General features: G+C 42.8%; 1 protein-coding gene and 1 long non-coding RNA gene across 6 annotated transcripts in view; one reads left to right on the top strand and one right to left on the bottom strand.

Moving 5' to 3' along the window:
- LGI1 (leucine rich glioma inactivated 1) overlaps positions 1 to 14,544 on the bottom strand; it is a 39,434-nt gene extending 24,890 nt beyond the window's left edge. For both annotated transcript variants that reach the window (XM_059398156.1, XM_059398157.1), the window contains exons 1-2: positions 13,758 to 14,544; positions 13,286 to 13,357 (exon numbers count right to left, since the gene is read on the bottom strand). In XM_059398156.1, coding sequence (XP_059254139.1) covers positions 13,286 to 13,357; positions 13,758 to 14,224 — 539 coding nt within the window. In that variant the 5' untranslated portion in view covers positions 14,225 to 14,544. The remainder of the gene's footprint in view (positions 1 to 13,285; positions 13,358 to 13,757) is intronic.
- LOC132016638 (uncharacterized) overlaps positions 1 to 27,852 on the top strand; it is a 223,481-nt gene that overhangs the window by 185,582 nt on the left and 10,047 nt on the right. The window contains exons 1-4 of one of the 4 annotated variants that reach the window (XR_009403965.1): positions 14,176 to 14,266; positions 14,538 to 14,641; positions 15,566 to 15,813; positions 17,935 to 18,206. This is a non-coding gene — a long non-coding RNA (uncharacterized LOC132016638). Of the gene's footprint in view, positions 1 to 14,175; positions 14,277 to 14,537; positions 14,642 to 15,565; positions 15,814 to 17,934; positions 18,207 to 27,852 lie in introns of those variants that run through there. The other 3 variants (XR_009403964.1, XR_009403966.1, XR_009403967.1) reach the window with 3 other exon arrangements.

Here is a 27,852-nt window from a genome sequence, read left to right as displayed (position 1 = left end):
CTACCATAACCATCCTCATATACAAATATTTTTGCCTGTTCTACCACATCAACATTTAGAATTATAATTTTTGTTTCTTTTTCTATGAAGCCATGTCCTTTGATAATTTCTGTTGGTTCTGAGCCCTTTTATATATTAAAAACATTACTTACTCTTTTCTTATCTTTATTTGATGCTAAGAGTTTTTCCCTATTGATTATGACTTGTCTTTTCATTCATGATTTTTAACAGGTAGACATTTTACATTTTTAACAAAATGCATCAGCTTCCCTTGTATATTCTTTGCTTTTATTCTTAAAATATTCTTTCCCACATAAAGATCAATGAAATATCACCTATGTCCACCCTCTTAAATTTTTTTCTTTTAAACGTTTGACTCCTCAATCGATTTGGGACTTCCTTTTATGTATAATGTGAGGTGAAACACTGCCTTGATTCTTTCCCAAACACACACTCAAATTTACTCAAAACCTTTTGTTGAATAATTGATGCTTTCCTCATTTATGAGTGTTTTTTCCTTCAAATGTCTCCTATTTTATTGGATTTTTCCAAGAACCAAATCTTGGATTTATTTATTATTCCTACTGCTTCCTAATTTATTATTGTATCCGATTATTATTTATGTTCTCTTGACTTCCTCAAGATACTGAGTTTAGTGCTCAATTCATATATTTTTATTCTTTTTGATTTGAAAGGAAAGCATTTAAAAATATGACTTTACTTCTGAGTAAGGCATCCAGTAAGTCTTGAAAGGTAATAATCTTTTAAAATCGCATATCTGATTTCTGCAAGTATTTAGAATAATATTAAAATCCCCTCTCAATGATAGGATTTTTTAAAAAAGACTTCATGATTTTAATGATGTTAATATTTCACTGGGAACAGAAGATGATATCTCTGAAAAATATCTGTTCACCTTGAGTTCTAATTGCTCCTTCTGGTGCCTGTTATATCCAACTACCTAGATGGGCGGGTCATATTTCTTTACAAGCAGTAAATTAATACCAAGGTTGTAAAGTTGATAGGGGGTTCCTGGGTGAACTGAAAAGCTAGGACCAGAGCATTTAATTCAAAAGGAGAAAAAAGTGGGCAACAAGGTTAGTGTGGAGCTCAGAGTCTTGAGGGAAACCAAGGTGGCGACAGAGAAGTAAAGAAATGAGCAGATCAGAGAATGCAGATCTAGCTACAGGGGAAGAAGGTCAAGTTTCAGGCTGCCAGATATCCAGCCAAGAAGCCAGAGATGGGAAGCCACCGGAGCAAAAGGCCTGGGCAGGCACAGGTGTTGATGACGAGGCTGATGGGCTGCTGAAGTGGTTTTCTACCCAGGTTCCTCACTTTTTCAGGTTCCAAGGAAGGAGCATAGTGAAGAGCGAATCAGGAAGTCTGGGTCTTAATTCCTGTGAATTGGTCATAAATCCTCTGTGTGGCCTTAAGACTTAACTCTACATTGTCAGAGGAGGAGGCTAGGTGGTTTCTAGCTTGAGATATATAGGAATCTATGCTTGCAGCACTGTGGGCTTCATTCATGGAAGAGTAGGCACGAGCTCTGCACAGGGAGTGGGGAGTGGTGTGGAGGCAGGTCTGCAGACAGCTAAATGACAGGTGTAACCCTGCTGAGAAAACCTCCCTTGTCTCAAGCCAGACTGCTCACCTAGTCGTGTGCAAGGGCCCCCTGGTTCTACCGATACTTCTTCAAACTTCCTGTAGGTACTTGCGACATCTCCATGATCGTCAGAATTGTCATTGACCCATGAGTGGCCTGCATGGCGTCAGAGCATGATTTTAAGCCAGAGCAGATTCTCCTGGCTACTCTCACCTTGGTGAGGGCTACTCCGGATGAAGAAGAAGAGTGAGCAGCCAACACGTGGTTGTCGCTTGGAGATGGCATTGATCAGATACAGAACAGAGAATCTGGTTTTTAAGTTTGTAACTGCCACTCATTACATGCATGATACATGAAGTAGATGAATCTGTTTCATCGTCTGTCAGGATAGGAATTATAATAGCAAAAGGACTTCCTGGAAGATTCTAAGAATTACATGGGATAATATATGTGAGCATGTCTCCTATGCTTCTGCCAAAGAATATCTAAGCAAAGAGCATAGACATAAAACACTGGAGCTGGGAGAGCCTTTAGATAGATTTTTTTTACTTCTAGGGAAACTGAGAGCTAGTGAGATTGTCACCTGTCCCAGACAGTTGTGGTCCTGGGAATGAGGCAGTCATGGGGAGTGTGTGCAAACACAAAAATGCACAAATTTAGGAACATCTGTGATGTATACATGCATATACAGCCAAATGAGACGTGAAGCCACCTAGGCCATAAGCTGCTGGGAAAGTTAGGGGCATAGCTGGAGGGATTTGACAACTTATGTACAGTTTGCTGTGCTGAAATGATTCAGCCCCTTGAGATCCTAATATTCTCCTTTATCCAAAAGAATAGGGCTGGTTGGATGATAATTAATAATAGGCTGATGATTCACTTTAGTTAAATGCGCACATTCTAAGGGCATGTGCCATGTGAATAATTTACATTTGAATATTTAAAAATATACTTTTAAGACAGGAAAGCATTAAAATGGGAAGCATCACATGTGAGCACCTTATGTCATGGTGTTTCATTTTGGGGGGGGGGGGGTTGGGTCTCTTATCCTTGAAAAAAATTTTCAGTGAAATTCAGCTGATCCTTAAGTAGACCACCAGGTCTGCTTCATCTGGGTTGATGGGAAATAGCCCTACTTTAGCTTCACATAAATCTGGTGGTAGCTGAGGGACTTTCCAGAGAGATAGATGGTTCATTTCCTCTTTTAACAGGTGAGGAAACTGAGGCCTGCAGAAGTTAAGGGATTTACCCAAGGTCACATACATCTTTTATCAGTAGCAGGGCCAGGATTAGAATGTTGGTTTTAGATCTGCAGGGATCCCCTTGGGAATATTCTTGATATGATGCCTACTAGCAAAGATCACATCATGGGTCTACTTCTTTGTTTTTATGGTCTATTACCTCTTATCCCAGGACAGTCAAACTTTTCCTTTCTGGGAGTTGGCATAACTAGTCTAGGAATTGACATAACTAGTCAACAGCCCACCCCTCCCGATGTTGTTTATAAATTCAGTCTGTATTGCCCTGGTCCTGAAGCACCAAGAATAAAGGACTTACATTTTTTGGAAAGCCCATTCTGTGCCAATCCTCATCTTCAGCAGCTTGCCATCTATGAACTCATTTTAATCTTAAAGTGAACACTGTAATTTAGGTTTTATATTCTCCTCTTAAAATATGAAGGAAACTGAGGTAAGAGAGGCAAAGTAATTTGAAGCTTGTAACTGGCAAAGCTGGGATTCTGTGCTCAAACTGGTGATGGTCATAGGTGAGGCCATGCTTTCTCTTTTTAGTCCCATCAGATCTGCCCAGTGTCTGCTGCAGATCTAGAATAGCCTTGCCTAGAAGTTCCCAAAGTCTATTCCCTAGAATACAAGGCCTTGAGAGGTTTTACATGAACAGAGAAACAGATAAGTCTGGGGAAAGTAAATAAGTAAAGATCATTAGGGTTCTTAATCACACTAATCTTTCTATCCTTAAATAAACTGAGACTCTTCAAAATGGAATGAAATACACAGCTTCCCAATTTTATTGATCATGGGACCCTTTTATCATTGAGCTTTATGTTTAATGACTATTCCATGAAACATACCCAGGGAAATGCTGGATTAGCCATTTGGGAAATGGCTGTGAGGGAACCTGCTCCAAACAAAAATAGTGAGAGTGTAAATATAAGCTCAGGGGCTTTTTCCTGTTAAATGTGCTGTGAGGGGTAGCTACTTCCTCAGAAAGGTGGAGCATCCCCTGAGAGGTCCCCAGAGCCAAGCTGCTTGACCAGCTGGACAGTGTGGGAGGCAGGCATGCTCCTGGATATCACACTCCATGAATCCACACTAATAAAACTGAGTTAACTCCTTATATGGAGATAGATGGTGTAGTGTATCCTTTAAGGTGGAGTTCTTTGCACTTGCCTAAGGACTGCTAGCAAGCCTTTCTAGAACAAGGTGAGGTATAAATAATTAAGTTAGTAAATACTATGAATCCCAAAAGCATAGATTCCAATATCCTATGAGATGTGAAGAGAAGTGAAATGACATAAAATAATTCCAAAGGCTTTTCTAAGCCAAAGTGCATTGTGAGTAGCCAAGGTGGGGAGATAAAATGTACAGTTTCCCAAATTTATTTGAGCATAGACCTGTTTCTTGCTGGACAACAGTTCCACTGGACACAAGTTTAGAAGATGTTGGTCTAAGGCATAACTTTAAAGTATGTAAGTCCTTTTTCTTTTGCTATTTTCTTCTCTCTTTTTCCAAGCAAGGGGACCAGGGCTTACACATACAAATGAGAATTAAATCCTAGGGAAACGAGTTGCTCTTGCCAGTAATGCTGCCATTCTTTCAAAGGGCTTTTGAAACTCCTTCTCATTAATTGTCCTCAGGAATCAGGACACATTCCCCTGAATACCCCCATTAATGGCAAAGGTTGACCCTTTGAGAGGGGGTTGGATTTGGGGAATGGAACTATGTGAAGTCAAGCCCAGTGATTCATGTTCAAGAGGAAGTAGATGCAAGTAGTTAAAAGTGAGGATGTAAGGTTAAGCTCCAGATGTGCCACTTAGGAGGGTTGTGACATAGAAGAGGTTACCTAAAACCCTTTTATGACTCAGTGTTTCATCTGTGGAATGGAGGTAATCATATCCCCTCATGGGGTTATTGTGATGATGAAGTAAAGAAATGAGGTCCATAAAGTGCTTAGCCTCAGGCAATACAAACATGACAAACACCCCCTAACAAAACTTTGCCTGGTTTTATTGTATGGCTTGTAAACTGGCAGTAAAGATAGTTCTCAAAGAAGGATCTAGAAATGCTTAGCTGTGGAATCGTAGCTGGGAGGAATCTAAGACCTCCCACAGGAATTCTCTAATGACTCCAGAATTGTTTGTACATATAAATTCTGGTCTATTTTTTTTAAGGCTTATTGCTTTTTAATCACATTGTACACAGGCAAACACCTGCCATCTTGTCATGTAAATGGGCACAACAATTTCTCTCTACTCCCTACCCAGGGGAGAAATAATGAAATATTGTTTTATCATCAGTCATCATGGGGAGGTCTTGGTAAAATCCCGGAGGATCTACTTGGAAAATTGAGAACCACATAATTATTTTTAATGATGACTTTATAATAACCAATTCCATATTATGAGACTCTTTCATTTAATAATCTAATTTGCTGCTTAATGTTAGAAATGATCCAATAAATGTTTTTCATTTCTTTAATGAGACCACCTTCTATATATATTAATTTCTAGGAATTCTACTTGTAGAATGGAATACAATGCAATAGAATTTTTTTAAGACAGGAAGACACCTTAGTTAATTGAGTAGACAGGTCTCAAAATGTCAACTTATGTTTTGTTTGTTTTTTAGCCTTTAAAAAAAAATCTGCTTCCAGATTTTTGCCTTCCCCTGAAAATTAGAAAAATATGGCTCCATGCTCATGTACCATATTCTCATCAGCAATGATCTGCTGGAGCTGAGGATCTTGTCATTTTTAGACAAGGCATGTCTTCTCTGGTTTACCTTGGTCACTACCATCCACTATTGTCTTATACTCAACTGCTTCCTTTATTTACCCTAACACCCAATCCCCATTGGCGTTTGAGTTTGAGAATCACAATTTTATCTATCTCTGGTATTTTATACATATAAAATCTGAGGCCCAGGGGCGCCTGGGTGGTTAAGTGGGTTAAAGCCTCTGCCTTCAGATTAGGTCAGGATCCCAGGGTCCTGGGATCGAGCCCCGCGTCGGGCTCTCTGCTCAGCAGGGAGCCTGCTTCTTCCTCTCTCTCTCTGCCTGCTTCTCTGCATACTTGTGATCTCCATCTGTCAAATAAATAAATAAAAATCTTTAAAAAAAAAAAATCTGAGGCCCAGGGGTATTTCGTGACCAACCCAAGTTCAGAAAGCCCATTAGTGACTGACCTGGATTTGAAACTCATGTCTTTGAGTTCAGACCTCTTTCCTCCTACCACAGAACTACCCATCCGAAGACTGGATAGTGTTAATTATTTTGAATAAAATAGTGTTTTACAAAATTTGGTGCTAGTTTTTTTTTTTTTTTTCCATGAGGAAGAAGGGAGAGGATTCTGCTTCCTCTTAGTCCTGTAACCCCAGAAAGGCAAATAGTTTATGTTTTCGGTGAGAGGTATTTGAAGGCAAGATTGCTTAGCAGGTTCTGATGGACACCTATGGGTAGAACAACAACATTTTGAATCTAGGATCATAAGCAAACACAGCCCATACAATCAGATGCTAATCCAATATCATGGTTGGTCAAATTAAAGTGATTTTCAAAAACCATAATAAAAACTAACGTTTATTATTGAGGTACAGGAACTGTGCCAAGCATTTTCCATCTATTGTTTCATTTAATCCTCACTGCAATCCTGTGCAGGAGGTATGATGGCTATTCCCCATTTTGCAGATGCAAATCATGAGGCTTGATTAAACTTGCCCCAAATCATGGAACTACTAAGCAGCAGAGTGGAGACTGGACCCATGTTTATTTGACCACAAAACCTGTGCCCTGGGGCACCTGGGTAGCTCAGTGGGTTAAAGCCTCTGCCTTCCGCTCAGGTCATGATCTCAGGATCATGGGATCAAGCCCCACATCGGGCTCTCTGCTCAGCGGGGAGCCTGCTTACCCCTCTCACTCTGCCTGCCTCTCTGCCTACTTGTGACCTCTGTCAAATAAATAAATAAATAAAATCTTAAAAACAAAACAAAAAAAAAAAAACAAAAAAAAAACCCTGTGCCCTTTACTGCTTGCCATATTTGCCATATTGCCAGCTCTCCAGGGTTAGCCATTTTGATATCACAGCTGTCAACATAAAGGCCCTGTAATCATTTTTTAGCCCATATCTCAACAGTTAGCAAAAGTCATCATCATTGCCAATCAACTGAGTATCATTTTGAACAAAATGAGAAAGGCCATCAAGACTACCTGAGGATAAGAAAGTTTAAAAAGAGAACACCTTGTGATACATTCAAACACAGGCGATTACAATTTATCTTTTTAGGGATTGCTGCCAAACTCTATCTGCCATATCAGAGCAGGGAGGGAGAGAGAGCTGACTCTCATCTTCGTGTCCCTCACAAAGCCCAATGCTGTGCCTGTTGCACCAAAGAATCCCACAATGCATTTACTGAGATGGGAGGCTTTTGCTTTCATTTTGTTCCTGCTTGCAACACTACAATGAATACATACTGATAGCTAAGCAAGTATAAATAAGTCAGAAAGGAAATTACCTTTCTATTAGGGAATTTTTTTTTCATCTTAATACTGCTTAACCAACATTTCGCTTTGGAGGTCGTATCAGACTGAATTAAGGGGAAGTTTTACCCTTCATACACCCTTGATGCTAGTCAGCCTCCAGAATCACCAGAGAACCTGGGAAGCAAATATGATTTTTTTTACATGTCAAAGGCCTAGAAGAAGTCCAAGTGGGACAGAAGAGACTCAGCAATGGGTCTAAGAAAGGCTTTGGATGCTTTGCCTTGTAAATTCTGATACACTAGAAATCTCTGTTGAAGAAGTTTAACATCATAACACCATGTTTTTTCCTTTTTCTTCTTTTTGGAAGTATAATTTATATGTATAACCAATACACATGATGCAGAAGAGGGGATTGAGATAGCCCAGGAAAGTGGGTGAAGAGATTAGGGAAAAGGCAGCAAGAAAGTGAAGGGACAGCGAAAAGGAAGGAGGTGTTCGCCGACAAACTGCCACTCTCTCTGGCCTCTCCTGGGGAAGAAAATGTCCCGTGCCTCCCAGACTTCCCTCCACTATTTTGTTCTGGTCCCAAAGGCAAGGCAGTTTCCTGAATAGACTCTGCTTGACCCACTCAGATCTAGGCTGTATCCAGGCCTTCAGGAGGGAGAGTACAGGTCCTCCAGGAACTGGAGCCTCAGACCTGGGGGCTCCCCGATGATGGCCTGTTGTGTTCTGTCTCACACTTTCTAGGTTACCTGGGTCCCTAAGACAGATTGGGGGGGGCTCCTCTTTAACTTGAGGGAGTATCACCCAACCATTACTCTCTTTGTATGGGTAGTCCTTGGTTCCTCAGGAAGGAGGCCGATTCCCAACGTAAAATGCCAGTACGCGGGAAATAACTGAGCCCGTGAACAGCACCTTCACTCTGAGGCTGAACAGAACCTCTTCACATTGTTTTGATTCCGTTCACTTTCTAGATGTCCACACAATTAGTTCGCGTGATATCTGATAGGGTACACTACCATAAAAAAGAATGTGACTATCTACTGTTAGGAAAGCAAGACTCTTCAGTATAAAATTTGTGAAAATATGGATTGAATTCAACAAATTGAATCCAACAAATGGATTGAATTCAACAAAAAATTGAATTGGCTCTGGATAACCCTCCATGAGGTCCAGAGACATGGGGCAGATAGAAGCACAGATAATTCTAGTAAATGACAGGAAGAACTAGAGATATCCAGAAAGTCTATAGAGTTTGAGAGAACAGAGGTCAGGGAATTAGGTACTTCAGTTTGATGGAGCTTGGGGAGTGTCTGTGTGCACGTGTGTGTGTGTGTGTGTGTGTGCATGCACGTATGGTATCAATATTATAAACGATGACCTTGCCCAAATATCTACATTCTATGAATGCCAACTCGGTTGTTCAGATTTTCTCTGTTTTCGGGGAACTGAGATCGGAGTTTCTGGAAGTAACACTAATGGAGGCGGGTAGCAGGAGCACCTGATGCAGAAATTCCCACAGCAGCCCGTGAGCCCCTGATGGCAGCTTTAATTAGGGCCATGGTCTTGGGGTGCAGAGGAGGTGGCAGGTTCTCATCCTGTTTGAGAGAGGACTTGTCTGGTTGGAAGTGGACACTGAAGGAGGAGGGCCAATAACTCCTAAGATTCTCGCTTGAATAATTGAGAGGAAGAAATCCATTTTCAGAGAAAACATTGATTGCACAAGGTTGCTTTGCAGTCACAACAACTAAGTAATTAAAAAGTTGAAAATCAGAGCCATGGGTCATGAGGCGTATTGTAGACAACACAACCTAGTTGCTGACTGAAATTGTTACTTCGTGGTCTATTGTGAGGGGCATCAGCTGGCCCCAAACAAAACCAGGCTCATCCATAACCAGCTAACAATTCCCCCAGAAGCCCCCTTAGCATTTAGGTCTGGCTTGAGTAGTCATTAAAGGGTGCTACATTTTTCTTATTCTTGTAATATAAGGAGGAATAGAAAAAGGGGCCAATCACTTCCAAAGGTGAGATATGGTATTTTTTTCCTGGACAGATAGTATTTTGAAAGACTAAATGATAAAACCTTAATAAGAACGGACATATTGGGGTTCCTGGGTGGCTCAGTGGGTTAAAGCCTCTGCTTTCGGCTCAGGTCATGATCTCAGGGTCCTGGGATCGAGCCCTGCATTGGGCTCTCTGCTCCTCAGGGAGCCTACGTCCCCCTCTCTCTCTACCTGCCTCTCTGCCTACATGTGATCTCCATCTGTCCAATAAATAAATAAATAAAATCTTAAAAAAAAAAAAAAAAAAGAACAGACATATTATTTATCTTGTTCATGGTATTTACTTTTTCCTTTTTTAATTTTTTACTTCTTAGGGGCTATGTACTTGTGTGCTGACTGTGGATTAATAAAAGAAATAATGATTTTTTTTTTCCCCAGAGGGATCAATTCTCTTGCTTCAGATAGGACCAAATCTCACTGGAATAAATAGAATTTTTTTTTCTGACCAATTGAATTCTTATATACATGGATTTTTCTTTTCTTTTCTTTTCTTTTTTTTTTTTTTTTTGAGCACAACCCTGTAATTTGCTCCCTGCAAACAGAACTCTCGCAAGAGTTGGAGGGATTTGGTTAATTAAAAATTTTATAAACAAATGGCAATGTCGCCACATTTTATACTCTTCAGTTAGAATTTTACTTCTGAAATGAGCCTTTGTCATTGGGGATTTCAGTCTGTAGTTGAGAAGAACAGGGCTTTAATGTGTGAAAACACATTTCTGCAAATTCCATTTGCTACAAGCACTGTTCCCCACCACTAAATGCAAACCCAAATGAATAATTATTCTCATTGGTTATGTCTCACAACTGACTCTATGGAAAACATGAATGAAATTGTGTTTGCTTGGGCAAAGTTTTGTTATTGTGGCTGTTTAAAACCAGAAATAAGGTATTTTTTAAACATTTTGTTCACTGTTTTTGATGAATTTTTATTAGATAGTTCTATTCTTCCTCTACTCTCTACAGAGTGTGGGTTTTTGTTGTTCCTGCCCTCCAAAACACATTGTCAGCCTCGGCCTAGCAGGATCTTTTCTCCCCAAACACTGTATGTAACTTAAAAGGGCACTGCATCTGTTTTCCTCAGTACCTCATGCTGACATTTTTAAAAAGTACTTCTCATCATGCTTCTGCAGAAGGTCTGAAAAAGCATTTGGGGACCATAACAAAATTATCAGATTGTTAGCATGGATCACGGGAATGGGACATTTCTTTTCCCTTTTCAACAACAGGGCAAGAAACCAACTGTCTTTGCACAACAATGAAGCAGCATCAAGTCTGAAGTTTATCCCTTCACAGGATAGTACAGGTCAATTTGGTAATCCATGGTCACAAAGGCTGTTAGAATTCATTGCAAAACACAAGCCACCGCTGCTGTGATCCAGGCCTTGTCTGATGGCCAAAGTCACACAAAGGCAAATTCAGGCCCCTTCCTCTTCGTATTCCAGGAGGGACTGGCAGCCCACGTGGGGTTTTCAGGGCACCCGGCGGCCCTGCCCCACAGAAGAACTCTTCATCTGTGAACCATCTATTCCCATCAATGTTATGATTATGGCACAATTCCCATTTGGATCCTTACGATTTAGTTCCTCCTCGGTGAAAATGAGCTTATTAGACCCTCTTCTGAAGAGGAGGAAGCAAAAAACATTGAGCAGGAAGAATAGGGAGCAAAATCTTTAGAAAACAAGGTGCCGGGATCAGAGACAAAACTTCGACACCTGACACTTATGCATAAACTCTGCCCAGGCACAAATCTGCATGTCGAAGGTTAGCCAATGTGAGTTAAGTAAGGACATACAGGGCAAGAATTACTTGCCCTTTTGTTATTTCTGAAACCTGAACTGCTTTTAGAAATAAGGGCTGGAATGTTCCATAGGAACTCAGAGCATGGGACACAGGGGCATGGCACACACTCGGTGTGGGCTATTTAAAAACCAGTTCCTTGGCTTCCCTCTGTGATTCTAAATACGTGTAATCACATTACCCCGCAGCAGCCGGTAACTATTCCTATACCACTGTCCAGCATCTGCGCTTGGGAGGCTGGTCCCCTGGCAAAAAAAAAAAAAAAAAAGTAGACATGTTCTAACTGATTGGGTTGTTCAGTCCAGGTTTTCTGTGTCACAGCTAATGTCTATTTAGTGTTGGAATATTAGAATGTGTTGACTGACGCTTCTCCTTGAATTTTAAGGACTCACCTATTTCACTATCCTGGGAGGGAAAGAGGTGCCTTAGCTCTGGAAAAGGATGCTTTTTAAATGAGCCATTTATTTATTTAACAAGTGGACAACATAAGCACAATTATCACTTTTTCAGATATAACCAATTCTTATGCTGCAGAAGGATCCTGCCATGGGAGACTTTGCCTCTCTGTGTACTGAAGACTCTTTTTTGGATTTGTCTGATGTGCTAACTCTTCCCCTAATCATACCACTAGCCATCAATCAGATAAATCCCTTAAGAATACTCTGCTCAATTGCATATTACCCCAAGACACTCGCTAGTAGAAAGACATTAGCCAACATTGTTACATAATGTCCGAACACCTAATCAGGTTTATGAATTCAAAGAAATAGTCAAACCAGTTTTGGAATTTCATATAGTTAAAACAACATATTAACAGAATTAATTTATAGATTTTTTTTTTAGCTTTTTAGCTTTATGTAAAAATTAAAAACACTACCTTTCCTAAAATGTGTAACCATTTGTCATACCCGATGCCAAGCATTTATCTACTTAAATCTTATCTATCTCTGATAACAATCCTTCAATGTATCAACACCTCCATTTTATAGATGAGGAGACTGAGGCTCAGAGAGATGGAGTCATTTATACAAGATTCCTTGTCTAGTTTCTAGTGAGTGCTGGGGTTAGATTTACACAGGTCTCTCCAGTTTCAAATCATGCTGTTTGTCTCTGTATATATAACCTCAAAGAGCCAAAATGATTAATTAAGGCAAAAAAAAAAAAACCCCAAAAACCCAAAAAACAAAAAAACAAGCAAGCAAAAAACTTGTGTCCTGAATCATGCAGTTCAGATAATGAAAACTCAGTTGATCAACAATTGGCTAATTTCCTCCTGGAACCATATCACTACAACTTCAATCTGTCGCCTGACACCTGAGTCTGGGGAGACCTCTTGACCCTCACATGGTCCAGCTCTAAGAACTAGCACTCCAATGGCCAAACATTACACGTCAGAACAAATGATACATGTGATATTATGCCGGTGGAGAAATAGAATTTCTTAGTCAAATATTGTTTTTTGACTATTTTGAGACATAGCCAGAATAGGTGGTTCCCTCGTGGCTAACTCAAAACATACGGCAAAGACTAATCCTTCACACCACCCTATATTAATATTTTCTTTGCCTCCTTGTAAGGCGACTAGTTATAAGTGATGGGAGATTAGAAAACAATCTCACAAGAGTTAATATATTAAGGAGTTACCTAGAAAGAACCCGGATTTGTTTTTCCCCACATGGTAAATCATACAGAATAGCAGCTCGCCCCAGATCCCCGGGAGACAACATCTTGAGCGCATATGTTATGCAGGGTTCTCTATCGACTAATTCAAAAACTCCAGGGCAAAATAAGCAAAGTTCCCAAGTCAAAAATGAAAGTAAAATAGTGGCATGGAATTGGGAGCATTGTTGCAAACATTCCAACAACTTCATAAATAGCCGTTAGAGTAGTCAGCATTACAGGTTAGCAAATTTACCATTGCAAAGAATCAACCTGCACTGCTCGTGTCCAGTCCCAAACAAACCCAGCTACCTCTGACTTTACTGATGTCTTTTTCTTCCCAGAAATGCAATCACATTTGACAAAATTAATATTGAGATCGTTTTACTAGAGGGCTTATCCAAATATATGCTATATTAAAAATAGTCATGATATAAATATTTCTCACAAGAGCTGCAGCGATGGTGTGAATAAAAAACTCCCTTCTGAGATTTCAGTAAAACCAGATCTCACAAAGGATCTGAAAGAAAACAAACAAAAAACAAACAGACGTACACAAAGAGACACACACACACACAGAACAAACCTTATGTTAATCCAGTTTAGCAAAACAGTCACTATTTTGACACTATTTTATGAAGTACCATACTGTTCCTTCCCAGATGGAGCAGGAGAGATGAAATCGGCTACAGGTTTCTCATAATAATGTTCAGGGGTAGGGGATATCTAAGCATGTTCCATAGCAGCTTAATCAAAATCAAAATTTCTAAATGCAGCAAAATGTTAGCACTGTCAAATGGCCAAGCACGCAAGAGGAAATTCTCTCTCCATGCCCTTCTACCGATACATACAAAGCCCCAAATACATCGGCTGGAATTTTTAAATCGTAAATTAGATATCAAAATGCTTACGGGCCTTACAATGAGATAACATCAGGAGGAACGGTGCGTGGAATGGATCTGGCATTCTCACATAAAGCATTATCTTTGGTACAAGTACACACGGCAGGGCATTTTGGCTTCGCTGGTTTCTTCCCCTCAGTCAGCAAAAGCGCAGATAAGAGACATAGGAAATAAGCAATTCTTTTCAGGGGGATGCAGGCAGTTCCCATCCTTTGGCTTCTCTCTGATTCCATGCAGTCGAAAAAATATCCCCAAACATGAACAGGGCTTCTGGAATTCAGCTGGTGATTGTCTTGCTCTGAGACCAGGTCACACAGGAGTCCACCCGTTTCCTCTGCCTCTGTATCTCTGCTTTTCAAAACGGGGACCTGCAGCTGATTCGTGAGCTGCTCTTCGCTCCAGCAACGCACTGCTCGGGGAAGAGACCTGTGAGGTGCTGTGCGATGGGAGGGACCCAACTGCTGGAGGAGAGAGCCGACTTGCATCACCACGAGAACACTGAGCACAGAACAGCCTTCGAAGGCAAAGTGAAGTGATGTAACAGAAAATAAACAGCGTTTTGCTTGCACCGAGAGGGCCTTTAATTGTTACCAAAAATAGGACGGCTTTATGTCTTATTAGTGGGTGGGTGGGCGGGTGGGCGGGAGCCGTCCTCTTGTATCAGATCTCGGCAGTCTCAGAAACCTCTGGGAATTTGCTGTGCGTGTAGCAGAAGAACGAGTGAGAAAAACTCGCTTTGGAGCCAGCCCTGGCTGGAAAAATGAAGTTAAATGAAACTCTCTCTCTCTCTCTCCGCAGCATTTGGCTAAAACCTTGGTCTTGCTTGCTGATTCCACCTGACTGATGCCATCGTTGAAAGACAAATAGGAACACATGGAGAATGTGACTTTCAGGGAATGAATGTGAGTAAACAGTTTTCTGACACTTATCAACTCTTATGAATTCTTGCTTTTCATAATCCGCCCCCCACCCCCCTGTGTAAGCCATCCCCTCCTGCCATGATGAGGGAGGAAATGAGGATGTAGACTGCCCCTGTGCATAATCCACCCTCCTCCTTTCTCACGCTCCCTTGGTCAGCCATAGGACCAGAAGCCCTGAGGGAACTCCCTGCCAGCAGGAGGCAGCCCACTTTGGCTTCTGAGAGCCCAGTAAAGGCCTGGTTTAGCCCAAGAGGCTCAGACAGGGCGGGGAAAGCACTGGATTAAGAGCCAGAGCCCTGGCTTTGAGGTCCCAGGTCTGCTACAAGCGAATTGGCCTTACCCCTGCATCTGTTCTCCTGTCTGTGAAATGGGGATGGTAGCATAGGTGTTCCATAAATATCATGAACATTACATCAACGTGGTAAGCTATCTCACTGTCATACCTGATGGGAAGGAGAACATATCTTTGGAATAGGAAATTTATTTAAAGAAAAAAAAAAAAACAGACCTTGACACTGGGGCAAGATGGTATAGTCCAAGAGGGTGGGAAGACCCTTGGCTTGGAGGACAAGGAGGAGAATAGACCCTTGATCCTCTTACCATGCTGAAGTCGGCCACTCTGGAGCTGGCCCAGCTGGCCAGGGGAGGTCAGTCTCTAGTCCTTTCTCCTGCTCAGTTTCTTAGACTGAAAACAGTAAAAGGACTGTTTGAGCAAATGCATGATTATGACCAAACTCGTCCTCCACGGGAACTTGACGCATTGGTGGTCTACCCCTTCCCTTCCGTCACATGCCCCATGCTCACTGCAGTCACTTGTTTAATTTCTCTGAGCTCTGGAGGTGGGGGTGGGGGGGGGCAGTGGCAGGCATGTTCACTCTTGTATTTGGTTACTGTCTGTTTACCCAGAAGATGGTAAGCTTCATAAGGGCAGAGACCCTGCAGTGACTCCAGTGCCTGGACAGCATTGTGCACGTGCTGGGCACACAGTTCACCTTCTAGAGCAACAACAGAGCGTAGAGGCTATTCATGACCAGGACATGCTCATCCAATGAAACTTCACATCCCGTCTCAGAGTTACAGTAGAGGCATTGGATCTCATCAAGGGGGCCAGAGGACAATTCCCTAAAGAAGTATTGATTGAGCTGAGTTCCCAGGTAAGGGGGAATGAAGGAGAGAGCTGGAGCTTTCCAGGTGGAGCAAATAGACCCAAGGGGCCGGCCTTAACCCTGAGGACAGCAGACACCTCTGCAGTGTTTTGGGCAAGGAGTGATATATAATCTGGTTTTTGCTTCAAAAGGACCAGTAGATTATGATTATTAGACCGATTTTTGAGGGCATATAAATGTGTTATATTTTTACAGAAAAGGAAAAAACCTCCATGCAAGAGAAGTAATGATTTTAGAGTAGATTCTAATAATGTTTCACTATCTAAGTCTCTTTGAAGGGAGGGAATATATGATAGTGTTTATAATAACTGTGACCCATGGGCAAGCCCCACTTGGAATGGTAAAAGTGTCACTTAAAAGTTGGCTGCAAGCCAGATTTCTATAAATTGGGTCTTGTTTCAAGTGCACACTGGAATCTTGTTCCATAAAATAGTTATGTGGTAAAAATTTCATAGAGGATTGTTTTTATTTTAACTACCCATCCCCTAACTTATCTGACTTGTAAATGATGCATTTTGTAATTATAAAATAAAGACCGCAAGAACCTTCAGGGACTTCAGAGTTCTCAGATCCAGTCCCCAAAATGTTACATGTGGGGAAACTGAGTTCCCAAGAGGTCATACAGATGGTGGGGAGCAGAGCAACCATTCTGTGTGAGGTGACATTCTCAGAGATGTGGTGAAATGGATCAGTGTGGTTAAACAGGGTAAGTCACTCCCTGTGTTTCACTTTCAAACATAGCAAGTTACCAAGATTGCTTGATCAACCCTTCGCTTTGCACTCTGTAGACGCAATCAGAGAAAGGGTGAGCACTTTCATTTTTGACTGGACAAAGGCAGAAGGGCAAATGAATGAGGGAAAGAACTCATGCCCATAACTTCACTTGGCAGCTATATTTATCTGGTGGTTCAGTGTGTCAGTTCTAGTGGAAAAGCGACCATGGGGAGGGGAGGGGGGTCTCTAAGGGCAAATTACAATGGGCATTCTGAAAAGACAGTAACTTTTTCTTTCTCTTTGGCATTTAAAGCCCAGACTTGAATTCCTTATTCAATTAAAACACCCACTAACCCACTAAGATCAGGCAAAATTGTAACCGTGTAATGTGGAATGCTGATGGCCTTTTAAGGGAAGAGAAACTGCCTGGTTCCCAAATTGGAACTGAGGAGGGGGCTAGGAAGAGCAGTTTGCCATAATGAAGTCTTGAGGGGCCTGGAGAGGGGACTCTTGTTGCTGATGAGACTTCCTTTCCCCACAACTTCCTCCTTCTCCAGGAAGCCCTGGTACGGCACAGAGAGGATGTGGGAATCGGGAGGGTGGAAGCTAGGGGTTTCCACCAAGTCGAACACCTTTAGATATGGTTTGATAACCCACCTGTGGATTATGATGGGGACCCTTGGGACAGTAGGCTAGAAGGGGTGAAAACAAAGCTGGAAGGATGCCCAAGGGGGCTGGGAGGCTTGGCTGAGGAAGGCTAGATATACAGGCCCAGCTGTAGAGGAGAAGATGAGTGGATCTCAGGATGGCTCTGCGTGTTGCCAGCTGTGTGACCACAGGCTACAGTGTAAACTTTCTAAGCCATAGATTTCTCTTCTGCATCTTGAGGATATTAGTAATCATATCACATGGAATTGCTGACAGAATTAAATAGATCTAAAGTGTTTAGCGTGGGGTCTGATACATGGGGATGACTTGTTACCATCATTGTCATCATTGCGGCAACAGGACTTGAACTCTGAGCATGTGACTCCCAAGACCTGGGAAGCCAAAGCTCTCAAATAAAAATGGGTTTATATTAAATCTGTATTCACTCCAGGAAGCAGGGTCTTGTGGGGGGAGGCAGGGGGTAAGAGAATGTGGCCTTGCCAAGAGTCTATTTGCATAAAGCAACCAAGGATCCTCCTGGGAAAAGAACTCACCAGTCTGGGTGAGAGTAAGAGCATCCAAGCCTAGTCCAAGGGCAAGGTCCTGAGCTGGAGAAAAAGAAGGTTGTTTTGGTGATGAACGCAGGGCAGAGATTGTTGTCAGCCTGCTGCCCTTGAACATGTGTAAGTTAGAAGGGGTAAGAAGAATCTACTTTCGGGTCCCTGGAACAAAGGATCTTCTTTCTAGGTTAGCGGCCATTATGGCCTTGCACGTGGGTGCTATGAGGAACTGTGCCCAGCGCTGTGGTACCAGAACTGCCATGGAGATACAACAGCGTCCCTGTCCAAGCCCGTGATTCATACATCACCAAAGGCCCTGGGTTTTCCAGCAGGAGCAGCTCGATATTAGTGGCCCAGCCACAGTGACAGCCACACAGAGGAGTTGGCAATGATCCCAGCAGAGAGCCAGAGCACAAGAGAAGGAAGGTGAGGTCCTGGTGTGTGTTAGGGAGCACATGTGCGAAGTTCTCCAGGAATCCTCAGATCAGGACCGGGGCTTTGTGGAGGGGCTGGAGTTTCTGGGAGAGCCGATGAAAGCAGAGGGAGAGAGGAACAGCCTGTGCTGGTTCTGATCCCAGCTCTCCCCTCAGGCTGGCTGTGGCCTAGGAAACACGCATTATGCAAGTAAACAAATCATTATTATGAGCCTCAAAAGCTCCAGCTTAGCCCTGCCTCCCTTTTACAAACACTGACACATGCAAATGGGTGTCAGTTCTTGTTTGTGTGTGTGTGTGCGCGCGCGCGTGTGCTCGCGTGCGTGTGTACACATGGTTGTGATGTAAAATGTTGCTTACAATCAGTCTAGGACCAAAAAAAGAGAAAGAAAAAGAAAACGCTTTATCAGAGGATGAGAAAGATCTTCACCCACCCCAGGAGTCTGTGAAATTGCTGAAAAATGTTGATCTCAATTCCAAAAGAATTCACTTTCTGATTGAGGGCAGTAAGTAGACTGATCAGAATATCATTTCTTTATAGCTGTGTGACCTTGAGCAAGTTGCTTGGCTTCTCTGTGCCTCATTTTCTACATTGATAAAGTAGTAGTAATGCCATCTTTACATTGTTGGTATTAGAATTCGTGATAATGCTCGTGGAAGGCATGTCACAAAGAAGGCATTCGGCTACTGATAGTTCTGCCAGAAATTAGATGGGAAGTGGGCAAGGGCAGTGAGCAGAGGACCAGATTTTAAAGATTACTTAGAAGGAGTGTGTCACCGAGGACTCTTTGGTAGAAAGTGTCAGACATTGATTTTGCCAGTCTTAGCATAAAAGGCCCTCATTGCCATGGTGATAGAGTGACTCGCAGAATCCGAGGATGGTCTGTCTAAGCAGATTTCAGAAAGGAGAAACTTGTGGGAGCTTGAGGATCTAGGCGGCAGGAGACAAGAGACAAGTTCCTCAGGTGAATCCACTCCAACCAGTTCTTGTCCCCATGTTCCTCCCCAGAGGAGAGAGCCGGGTGGGCTGAGCTGGAGTCTGGTACCCACCCATCTGCTACGGGAACAGACACCTGGGCAGCAATCCCACCAAGTGAGGATGCAGTGGGAGAGGTGTAGCACCCCAAAGGAAACTTTGGTCTTACTACCAAGAGCAGAGAGGAGGGCTAGATAGGTAAAACCAAGGGACACTCACTAGGGGACGGTATGTGTGCTAGCATCTGTTAGCCAATATTGTATCCCTTGGCCCCAACCTATCACCCCAACCAAACAACCATATAATTTTTAAGAGAATGACCAGAGGACAATTTAGACAAACAGATATGGGTAATTTCTCAAAAGACAGTTAAACCCTTGTGTCCTGACTATGGAATTGGGGACTTTTTGACTCCTATGGTCCAACTTTGGCCAAGAGAGGAGTTAGAAGACAATAGGAATAAAGTTGACACTTAAAGAATGCATATTTTGTGCCATCTGCTGTTCTAAGCCCTTTATGTAATTAATTCATTTACTCCTCGTAACAATCTAATGGGCTAGATATTTATTATTATTGTTGTTGCTGTTATTATTTCCTCTCCACTTACAGAAAAGAAAACTTAGGGCCAGGAGATGAAGTAGTGTGCCCAGGGTACTTAGCTCGTGAGGAGTGGCACTGGGATCTAACCCAGGCATCTGAGTCTGATGTCCATGGTGTTAGCCACTACAGGGCACTGTCTCCCCAAAGGGTCAGTGGGATGCGGGATTCTGGGTGCTGTTTTGGAGGTCCAAAGTGCCTCAGGGGGAAAGTGTGGCTCTTGTACTACAATTCCCAGCATGCAACTGGGCTATCATCTTAACCCCTTCCTCACCAAAAGTTCCTGGTGATCTTGAGTAAAAAAATTTTTAAGGGCAAATGTGGCAAAATCTGGTTTCCTTAAAGGATGACTATGCAATTGAGGCATGAATGCAGCTACAAGTGGAAGTAGAAGAGGAGAAGGTAAAATTCTAGTTTAAAATATCCTCTACGTTTTTTTTTTAGTGTTACTGGAATTACTGTGGGAAAGACGGTTTTTATTTTTATTTTTTTTAAAGATTTTATTTATTTATTTGATAGACAAGAGTACACAAGTAGGCAGAGAGTGAGAGGAGGAAGCAGGCTCCCCGCTGAGCAGAGAGGCAAAGGCAGAGGCTTTAACCCACTGAGCTATCCAGGCGTTCCAGGAAAGGTGGTTTTTAAACTGACAAATGTTTACTGTGATAATATCACTAAGGGCGTTATAAAGCACCCATTCTCAAACTTTGTTGCACTTTGTAATCACTTGGAGAATTTCTAAAATACTTAATGCTGGGGTCACATCCCTAGAGGTTCTGATTTAATTGGCCTGGAGTATGACCTGGACATCGAGACTTTTAATTCTAAATTGTAGCAAATTTCTAAAGTGCAGCAAAATTTGAGAACCCTTGTTTTGAAGAAGAGAAATATTCAGGTGGGGTCATAAAGGTAAAGCAAAGTGTGACTCGCTCAGGGACCTTGTCAGGAAAATGACAGGGAGACAGAATAGACTATCAGGCAATGATTTTCAATCCTGGCTGCACGTTAAGATCACCAGGGAACTGTTTTTAAAAATTGCCTTATCCCGGACCAACTGAAGTAATATCTCTGAGGATGTATTCTGGTGAGAGAACTGAACCCCAGAACAGTGATTCTCGAAGTGTTCCCAGACCAGAACTTGGTAGAGCTAGAGATTCTTGGGCCCCATCCCTGACAAATGGAAACAGAAATTCTGGGGGAGCGCCCAGCATTTTAAATTTTCACAAAGCTCCGCAGTGGTTCTGATGCACTGTCAAGTTTTGATAACCACTGCCCTGGAATGGAGGCTCCATGGAGAAAAGAACTTGGTCTGACGTTTTCACCAATGATCCTAGGGAAGTGGTAGGTACAGAGAATGTGCTTTCCATAGTCTGTTCCATTAAGGGCCCTCAACGAACCAGGCCTCCCATTACTCATGTCCTTGTGCCCTCTCCCCTGGGAGCAGGACTGGCCCTCTTTAACCAACAAGATGAGCACAAGTGATATACTGCCAGTTCATGACCAGAGTCTTAAGAACTAGCAGCTTCTGCTTTCGTATTTTTAGAAGGCTTGATGTGCTTTATCAGTAGTCAGGCTGTTTGTGAGGAGGCCACATAAGAGTTAGAAATCCTGAGTCTCCATAGAGAGACACAGCCACCCCAGCACCCAGGCTGAGTTCAGCTCCAGCCAGGTTTAGCAGATGAATGCAGCTGCAAGAGAGACCAGTGGCAAGACCAACAGCAGGAACTCCCAGCTGAGCCCACACCAGATCAAAGAGCCATGAGCAAATAAAATTATTTTAAGCCAGGATGTGTTGGTTGGTTGGTTAATGTAGCAACAGGAAACATGAAACAATGCTCAATACATACCTGTTGAATTAATGGTGAAAGTGCTTTGGGGACACAGAGCCAGAACAGTCTCTCTCCTTTGTCAAAGGAGGAAAAAGAGGAGTTAAATAGAAAGCAGAGACATACTCGCCAGTTGACAAAAAGAATGGCTGAGGAGGGGACTTTGACCAGATGCCATTAATACCTTACTCTCAGCCCAGCAAAAGGCCCACAGTGCCCAGCCAAGAGCAGAAGTGTCAGATAACTAACTCTTGCTACCACACACTGACTACTGATTATATGCCAGGCATATGGATAAAACGTTTTTTCCAATATTAATTCTCAGCAACAAATATTACATATTTAAAATATATAATTAACTATGGGACGCCTGGGTGGCTCAGTTGGTTGGGCAGCTGCCTTCAGTTCAGGTCATGATCCTAGCGTCCTGGGACGGAGTCCCACATCGGGCTCCTTGCTTGGAGGGGAGCCTGCTTCTCCCTCTGCCTCCGTCTGCCAGTGTTCACTTTCTCTCTCTCTCTGACAAATAAATAAATAAAATCTTAAAAAAATAATAAAATATATAATTAACTCATATAATATTCTATATAATTGTATTATATATATTTGAGTTATATATTAATTCTTCTCAACAGATTTGCATAAGCACTATTATTACCCCATCTTACAGATAAGGAAACCATGTGACACTGGTGTGTCAGAACCAAGAACAAGAGAGAGAGGGTCAGTGGGCTCGTAAGGTGCTTGGAACTATTTACCTGCCCTTTTGATTGCTCTTCATTCATTGGTTCAACGTGTACTTCTTCATACTCTGTTATGCATGAGGCATTGGGGAACGCAAGGACACCTAAGTCTCTGTCTTCAGCCAATGGAATGAATACGGAGATTATAAGATGGTAGATAGCTCACTCTTCCTTTTTAGTTCTCACTTTGCTTCTTGGGGATGCAGCAGTAGAATTGTAGATACAGATAGATCTGAGTTCAAATTCTGACATTGCCTCCTACAGGCTGTGGGATCATGGTCAGTCACTTAGCCTTTGTCTCAATATCTTTGTGTGAAATCAGATTAATGTTGACTTCACAGGCTTTTGCCAACGGCTGGATGAAATCACGTCAATGGAAACACTTTATCAACTCTAGTCTTTTACAAGTATGAGGGGTTCTTTTGCTGTTCTAGTCATGTTTACTAAATTGAAATCAACCCTTCATCCCCAACAAGCTCCTTTTTTAAAAAAAAAATTTTAAAGATTTCATTTATTTATTTGAGAGAGAGACAGAAAGAGTACATGCTGGGGGAGAGACAGAGGGAGATGGAGAAGCAGATTCCCTGCTGAACGGGGAGCTTGCTCTCAGGACCCTGAGATCATGACTTGAGCCAAAGTCAGAAGCTTAAACGCTGAACTGACTGAGCCAGGCAGGCACCCCTTCCCCAGCTGACTCTTATCTCTGATTCTTTCCCCTTTTCATTCCCTTTAAGAGGATACAAGTAAAGGTAGCCAAGATTCGTTTTAATCTGGTGTGGTACAACAGGCAGACATGGAAATGACTGTCATGAAGGAAGAAGTTGCTGTACCCAGCCCTGGAGTATGAAACAGGAGGCAGGGCACACTGTGCAGGAAGTCCACATGAGGAAGCCCTAGGTACTATCAAGAGGCAGAAGTTATCAAGGGAAAATGTAGACAAGAACCTGTATTGTGCTAGTTTGAATAATCACGGTGGGCTTTGGGACGTGGGTGCTGTCCCCCATTATTGGGTACCTGCTTCTGGGATGATTAGGGCAGGTGGACATTGGCTCAGAGTAGGAGAGCCCAGTAGAGGCGATGGTTGGGGAGATGGACGCTGCCTTGGTTGGTTCACATATGACAGATATTCTCACAGCTGAGTCATTTACTATTTCTAGGAACTGGTTAACTCTGGCCGGGATAGTCCCTCCAGTATCAGGAAGACCACAGATGTCAAACCATCAGAGTAGAGAAAATAAGAAGATGTGTTTAATACACTCATCCAAACACTCCTCATCCTTCCAAACAACTGGCTGGGCTCTAAAACAACTAAGACCCGTGTGGAAGCCTGGGGAACCACCCCACTAAGAGTGGGTTAGGGTTAGGGTTAGGGTTAGTGGTCTGTAAGGAAGGGAGCAGGAGGGGCAGTGAATCCAGTGGGATTTTGGCTCTCACACTCTTTACCAAGATTCCAAGCCCATCACAGAGTGAAACCCAGGTGAATGGGATGAAACGCAGCAAGTTGTACTTCTTTAAAAAGCCTCCTTGAAGACAGGATCTGCAATTAATGAATCTTTCTAGTCCCTGGATTGAAGAAGGTGATGATGGTGCTGCTGTTGCTGACAGATAACACTTAGCAGGTGCTTACAGTGTGCCAGGCACTGGTGTGGGGGCTTGGGAGCCATTACCCCATTTAATCGTAACACAGTTTGGCTACTGTTGACTCCTGATTTATAAATGAGGAAAATGAGGCATAGAGGCCAGGCAGCTTGTCCAAGATAAGAGGTCCACCTGGCTTGAAACAGAGACATCCACACTCTTCCTCACTCCACAGCACTGTCTCCTTGCTGCAGAGCGGTTTCCTGGAACAAAGGTGACCCCACCTTACTCATACAAGGATGGGCAGGCATTACGGGTATGGAACCTCTGGGAGTGATGGGTATTGGGCCCTTGTGCTGGTCTGGCCATGTACCCAGGGCTGATCCCATGGAGAGGTGGTGGCACTGAGATGTGTTAGAAAGAGAAGGGGCCAAGATCTGGTTCTATCTGGGATGAGCTGTAGGACCTCGTGTATAGCTCTTGACATCGAGGCTTTGCTTTTCAAAGGAAGTGCCAGGGCTGGGTGGGATCTAAGGATCCTGTACATGTGAATGGCCTCTGCCAGAAGTCCTGCTGGAGAGGTTATTGGAAAGGCAGGGAGAGTGTTGAGCAGGTTCTTGAATGTACAACAACAAGTTACTAGTAGCTCTAGGTGCCCTGAGTTGTGCTAACATTTGCCTGGTTGCCTCCTGCTTCACCGTGGCTATAGCCGCCGGACTGGAGATGCCAACATCCTGAAACTCTTGGAACCTCTACACACAATGAGGAATTGTCCTGCCCCAAAGCTCTTAGCATTCCCGCTGAGAAGGAATAAAAGAAGTTCTCATAGTGGGAACATAAAAAACTTCCTTGTGTATTTTTCTGAACATTAATCAATAATCCATTAACCCAAGGAAGCTGAATGCTCTACACACAGAATCCAAAACAACTGACAGATATCCCCTGGCAAGAAATGTGGAAGGGCTGTGTGGCCGTGGACAGGCATTTTGTTTCCTCAGGTCTCAGTTTCTTCATCTTTCTTACACTAACATTCTAGAACTTCCAAACTTTTCTCCTCAAGCAGGAGAAATACTTTATCAAAACAGAAGCTTGAAAAGACTTTGTTTTCTTCATTTTGTGTATAGTACATGCACGTACCACTGTTAAACAAAATGCCCATGGCAGTGTTTATTTTATTTTTTTTTAAAAGCTTTTATTTATTTATTTGAGAGAGAGAGAATGAAAGCAAGAGACAGAGCATGAGCGGAGGGGGAGGGGAAGAAAAAGGAAGAGCGGGAGGGGGAGAAGCAGACTCCCCATTAAGCAGGAAGCCTGATGTGCGGCTCAATCCTAGGATCCCAAGATCATGACCTGAATCAAAAGCAGACACTTAACTGACTCAGCCACCCAGGCACCCTGCACATGGTGAAGAATAAATCAAAATACAAAAGCATACTTCACCGAGTATATTGACTGTAGTTAACAATACCATACTGCATATTTGAAAGTTGCTGGGAGAGTATATCTTAAAAGTTTTCATCCCAAGGAAAAAAAACTCTTTTGTGGCTTTATATGGTGACAGGTGTAGATTACGTAGATTAATTGTGGTGATCATTTTGCAAATCTTTGTATAAATGTCATTATGTTGTATGCTGGAAATGAATGTACTATTCTAGGTCAATTGTACCTTAATTTTAAAAAAGTGTACAGAAGCAAATGATCCAAGAATATTTTTAATAAACTCTGATTTTAGCTATTTAACATTTTCTCTAGAAATGTATTTGAATATTTCAGAGCCGAACACCAAAAAATGCATGGAAGATCTCGGTAGGCTGCCCTTCTTACCTGCTAGACTTGAATAGCAAAAAAAAGGTTGTTAGTGAATAAAGCAAGCATAATTCTCAGTCATGAAGAAGATGAATGAAATTGAGCCAGAAATATGATTTGGGGGTACTAAGGGAAAGCAATGCCTCTGAGAGGCGTTGCCATAGGGAGGACTTGTTTATTAGAATATAAATCTGAAAATATGATTATTCTCCTTTCTTCTACTACTTTATGCCCGAATCACTACCACGGTAGTTATTAACAGTCATTTTTTTCCTTAAAGGAGACACTTCTTCACCATTTCAAGGAGACCATTAAGTGCTTTTATGTTTAGTTATTTTGGTTTAAGATTCTGAAATTGAAGGCGAAACCTGCAACTAGACTGTTCGTGCTTTGGAAATGTGAACATCATGATGCTGGATTTCAAGCTTGTTGCTTTTGCCTTATCCCTTTAGAAAGGCCCTGTTTTGTTTTGTTTGGCTTTGTACTCTTGCTCTGGAAGAACTGAGAGCTTTCCATTGCTGCCCGTGACTTGTGGCCTGTACTACACCCATTAAGTTGCCGTAGGAATGATGATCCCAGAAGCTTGGAATTTAACCCCAGAACATGGCAAGGGAATGACGGAACTGGTTATGACCGTAGGATTAGTGCCCTGCTGATCTGGAGTAGGGAGAAACATCGGCAGCAGGGGAGCCTCAGGCTTCTGCACCAGCCCCTCTCCTGGCCACACACTTAGCATTGCCTGGACCGCTCCCAGTGGTGGAGCCAGGGAGACGGAAGAACCAGAACTTACTGGACCAGTTGATCATCTTACCTGCTCTGCGTGCCAGGCATTATCATCCTCACTCTGTAGATGAGAAAACACAAGCTCCCAGAAGTTCAGTGACTTGCCCAAGGCCATTTAGTTTGGCTTCAAACTGACTTCTGTCATCTTCTTCCAAGATGTTTATAATAGGATTCTCTAGTTTTGATGTATATGAAATTATGGGCAGTTCTAGAGCCCTTCCTTGTCCACGTGAGGTGAGTACTGTGTAAGATATCCGTAGAGTGTATGGCATTTGGGGCATGGAAATGAGTGAGGTTGATCCAGCCCTGGCTCTGGAGGCTCTCAGGGGATTCCTAGGGGAACTCTTGGGTCATCCCAATCTAGTAGGATGCAGTCTAGTGTCGTGGTTATGGCTCAACTCCTGGTGTTGACATTTACTGGCTGCATGACCTTGGGAAAATGTTTAAACTTCCTTATCCTCAGTTTTCTCACCTATAAATTGGAGATACTGGTACTCATCTCACAGGATCTTTATGAAGAGGAATAGAGATAACTATGTACAAGCTTAACGCACAGCAAGTTCTTATCATTCGGATCTGTCTCTCAGTCTCCGAGGTACCCCTACGAGAGCATCCCTCCTGAAGCTGTCAGAATGAGTGAGGGAAGGGGGCACCTGGGTGGCTCAGTGGGTTAAGCATCTGCCTTTGGCTCAGGTCATGATCCCAGGGTCCTGGGATGGAGCCACGCATTGGGCTCCCTGCTCAATGGAGAACCTGCTTCCCCCTCTCCCTCTGCCTGCCACTCTGCCTACTTGTGCTCTCTGTCTGTCAAATCAATCAATCAATATTTAAAAAAAGAATGAGTGAGGAAAGAAATCAGGCCTGGCCATGGGGGAGAACAGGCTGGAGTGGCTGCCTTCCCGACCCAGGCTCTACTCTCAACCCCAGGCCTCTATGATGGGTTTCCTCTGGTTAGTTTGAGGGTAAATCAGAGGATCCTGAAGAAACACGGTCCAGTGGTGGCCTTCCTTCCTATCCCCACTCTAGAGAGCAGCCAGATTTCAGAGGGGCTCTCAAATGATGTCATCAACTCTCTGAGATGGTTGTTCAGGTTTTTCTAGGAAAACCCCACTTTCCCCTTTTGTCACTTTTCTGGACCTACGTTGAAGTGATTTGTGATGGACATGGACCCTCCTTTTTTTTTTTTTTTTTAAGATTTTATTTATTTATTTGACAGAGAGAGATCACAAGTAGGCAGAGAGAGAGGAAGAAGCAGGCTCCCTGCTGAGCAGAGAGCCCAATGTGGGGCTTGATCCTAGGACCCTGGGATCATGACCTGAGTCAAAGGTAGAGGCTTTTACCCACTGAGCCACCCAAGTGCCCCAG

The sequence above is a fragment of the Mustela nigripes genome, chromosome 4 (assembly GCF_022355385.1).
Source record: "Mustela nigripes isolate SB6536 chromosome 4, MUSNIG.SB6536, whole genome shotgun sequence".
NCBI classification, from domain to species: domain Eukaryota; kingdom Metazoa; phylum Chordata; class Mammalia; order Carnivora; family Mustelidae; genus Mustela; species Mustela nigripes.
This window is presented reverse-complemented; position numbering and strand designations above follow the sequence as displayed.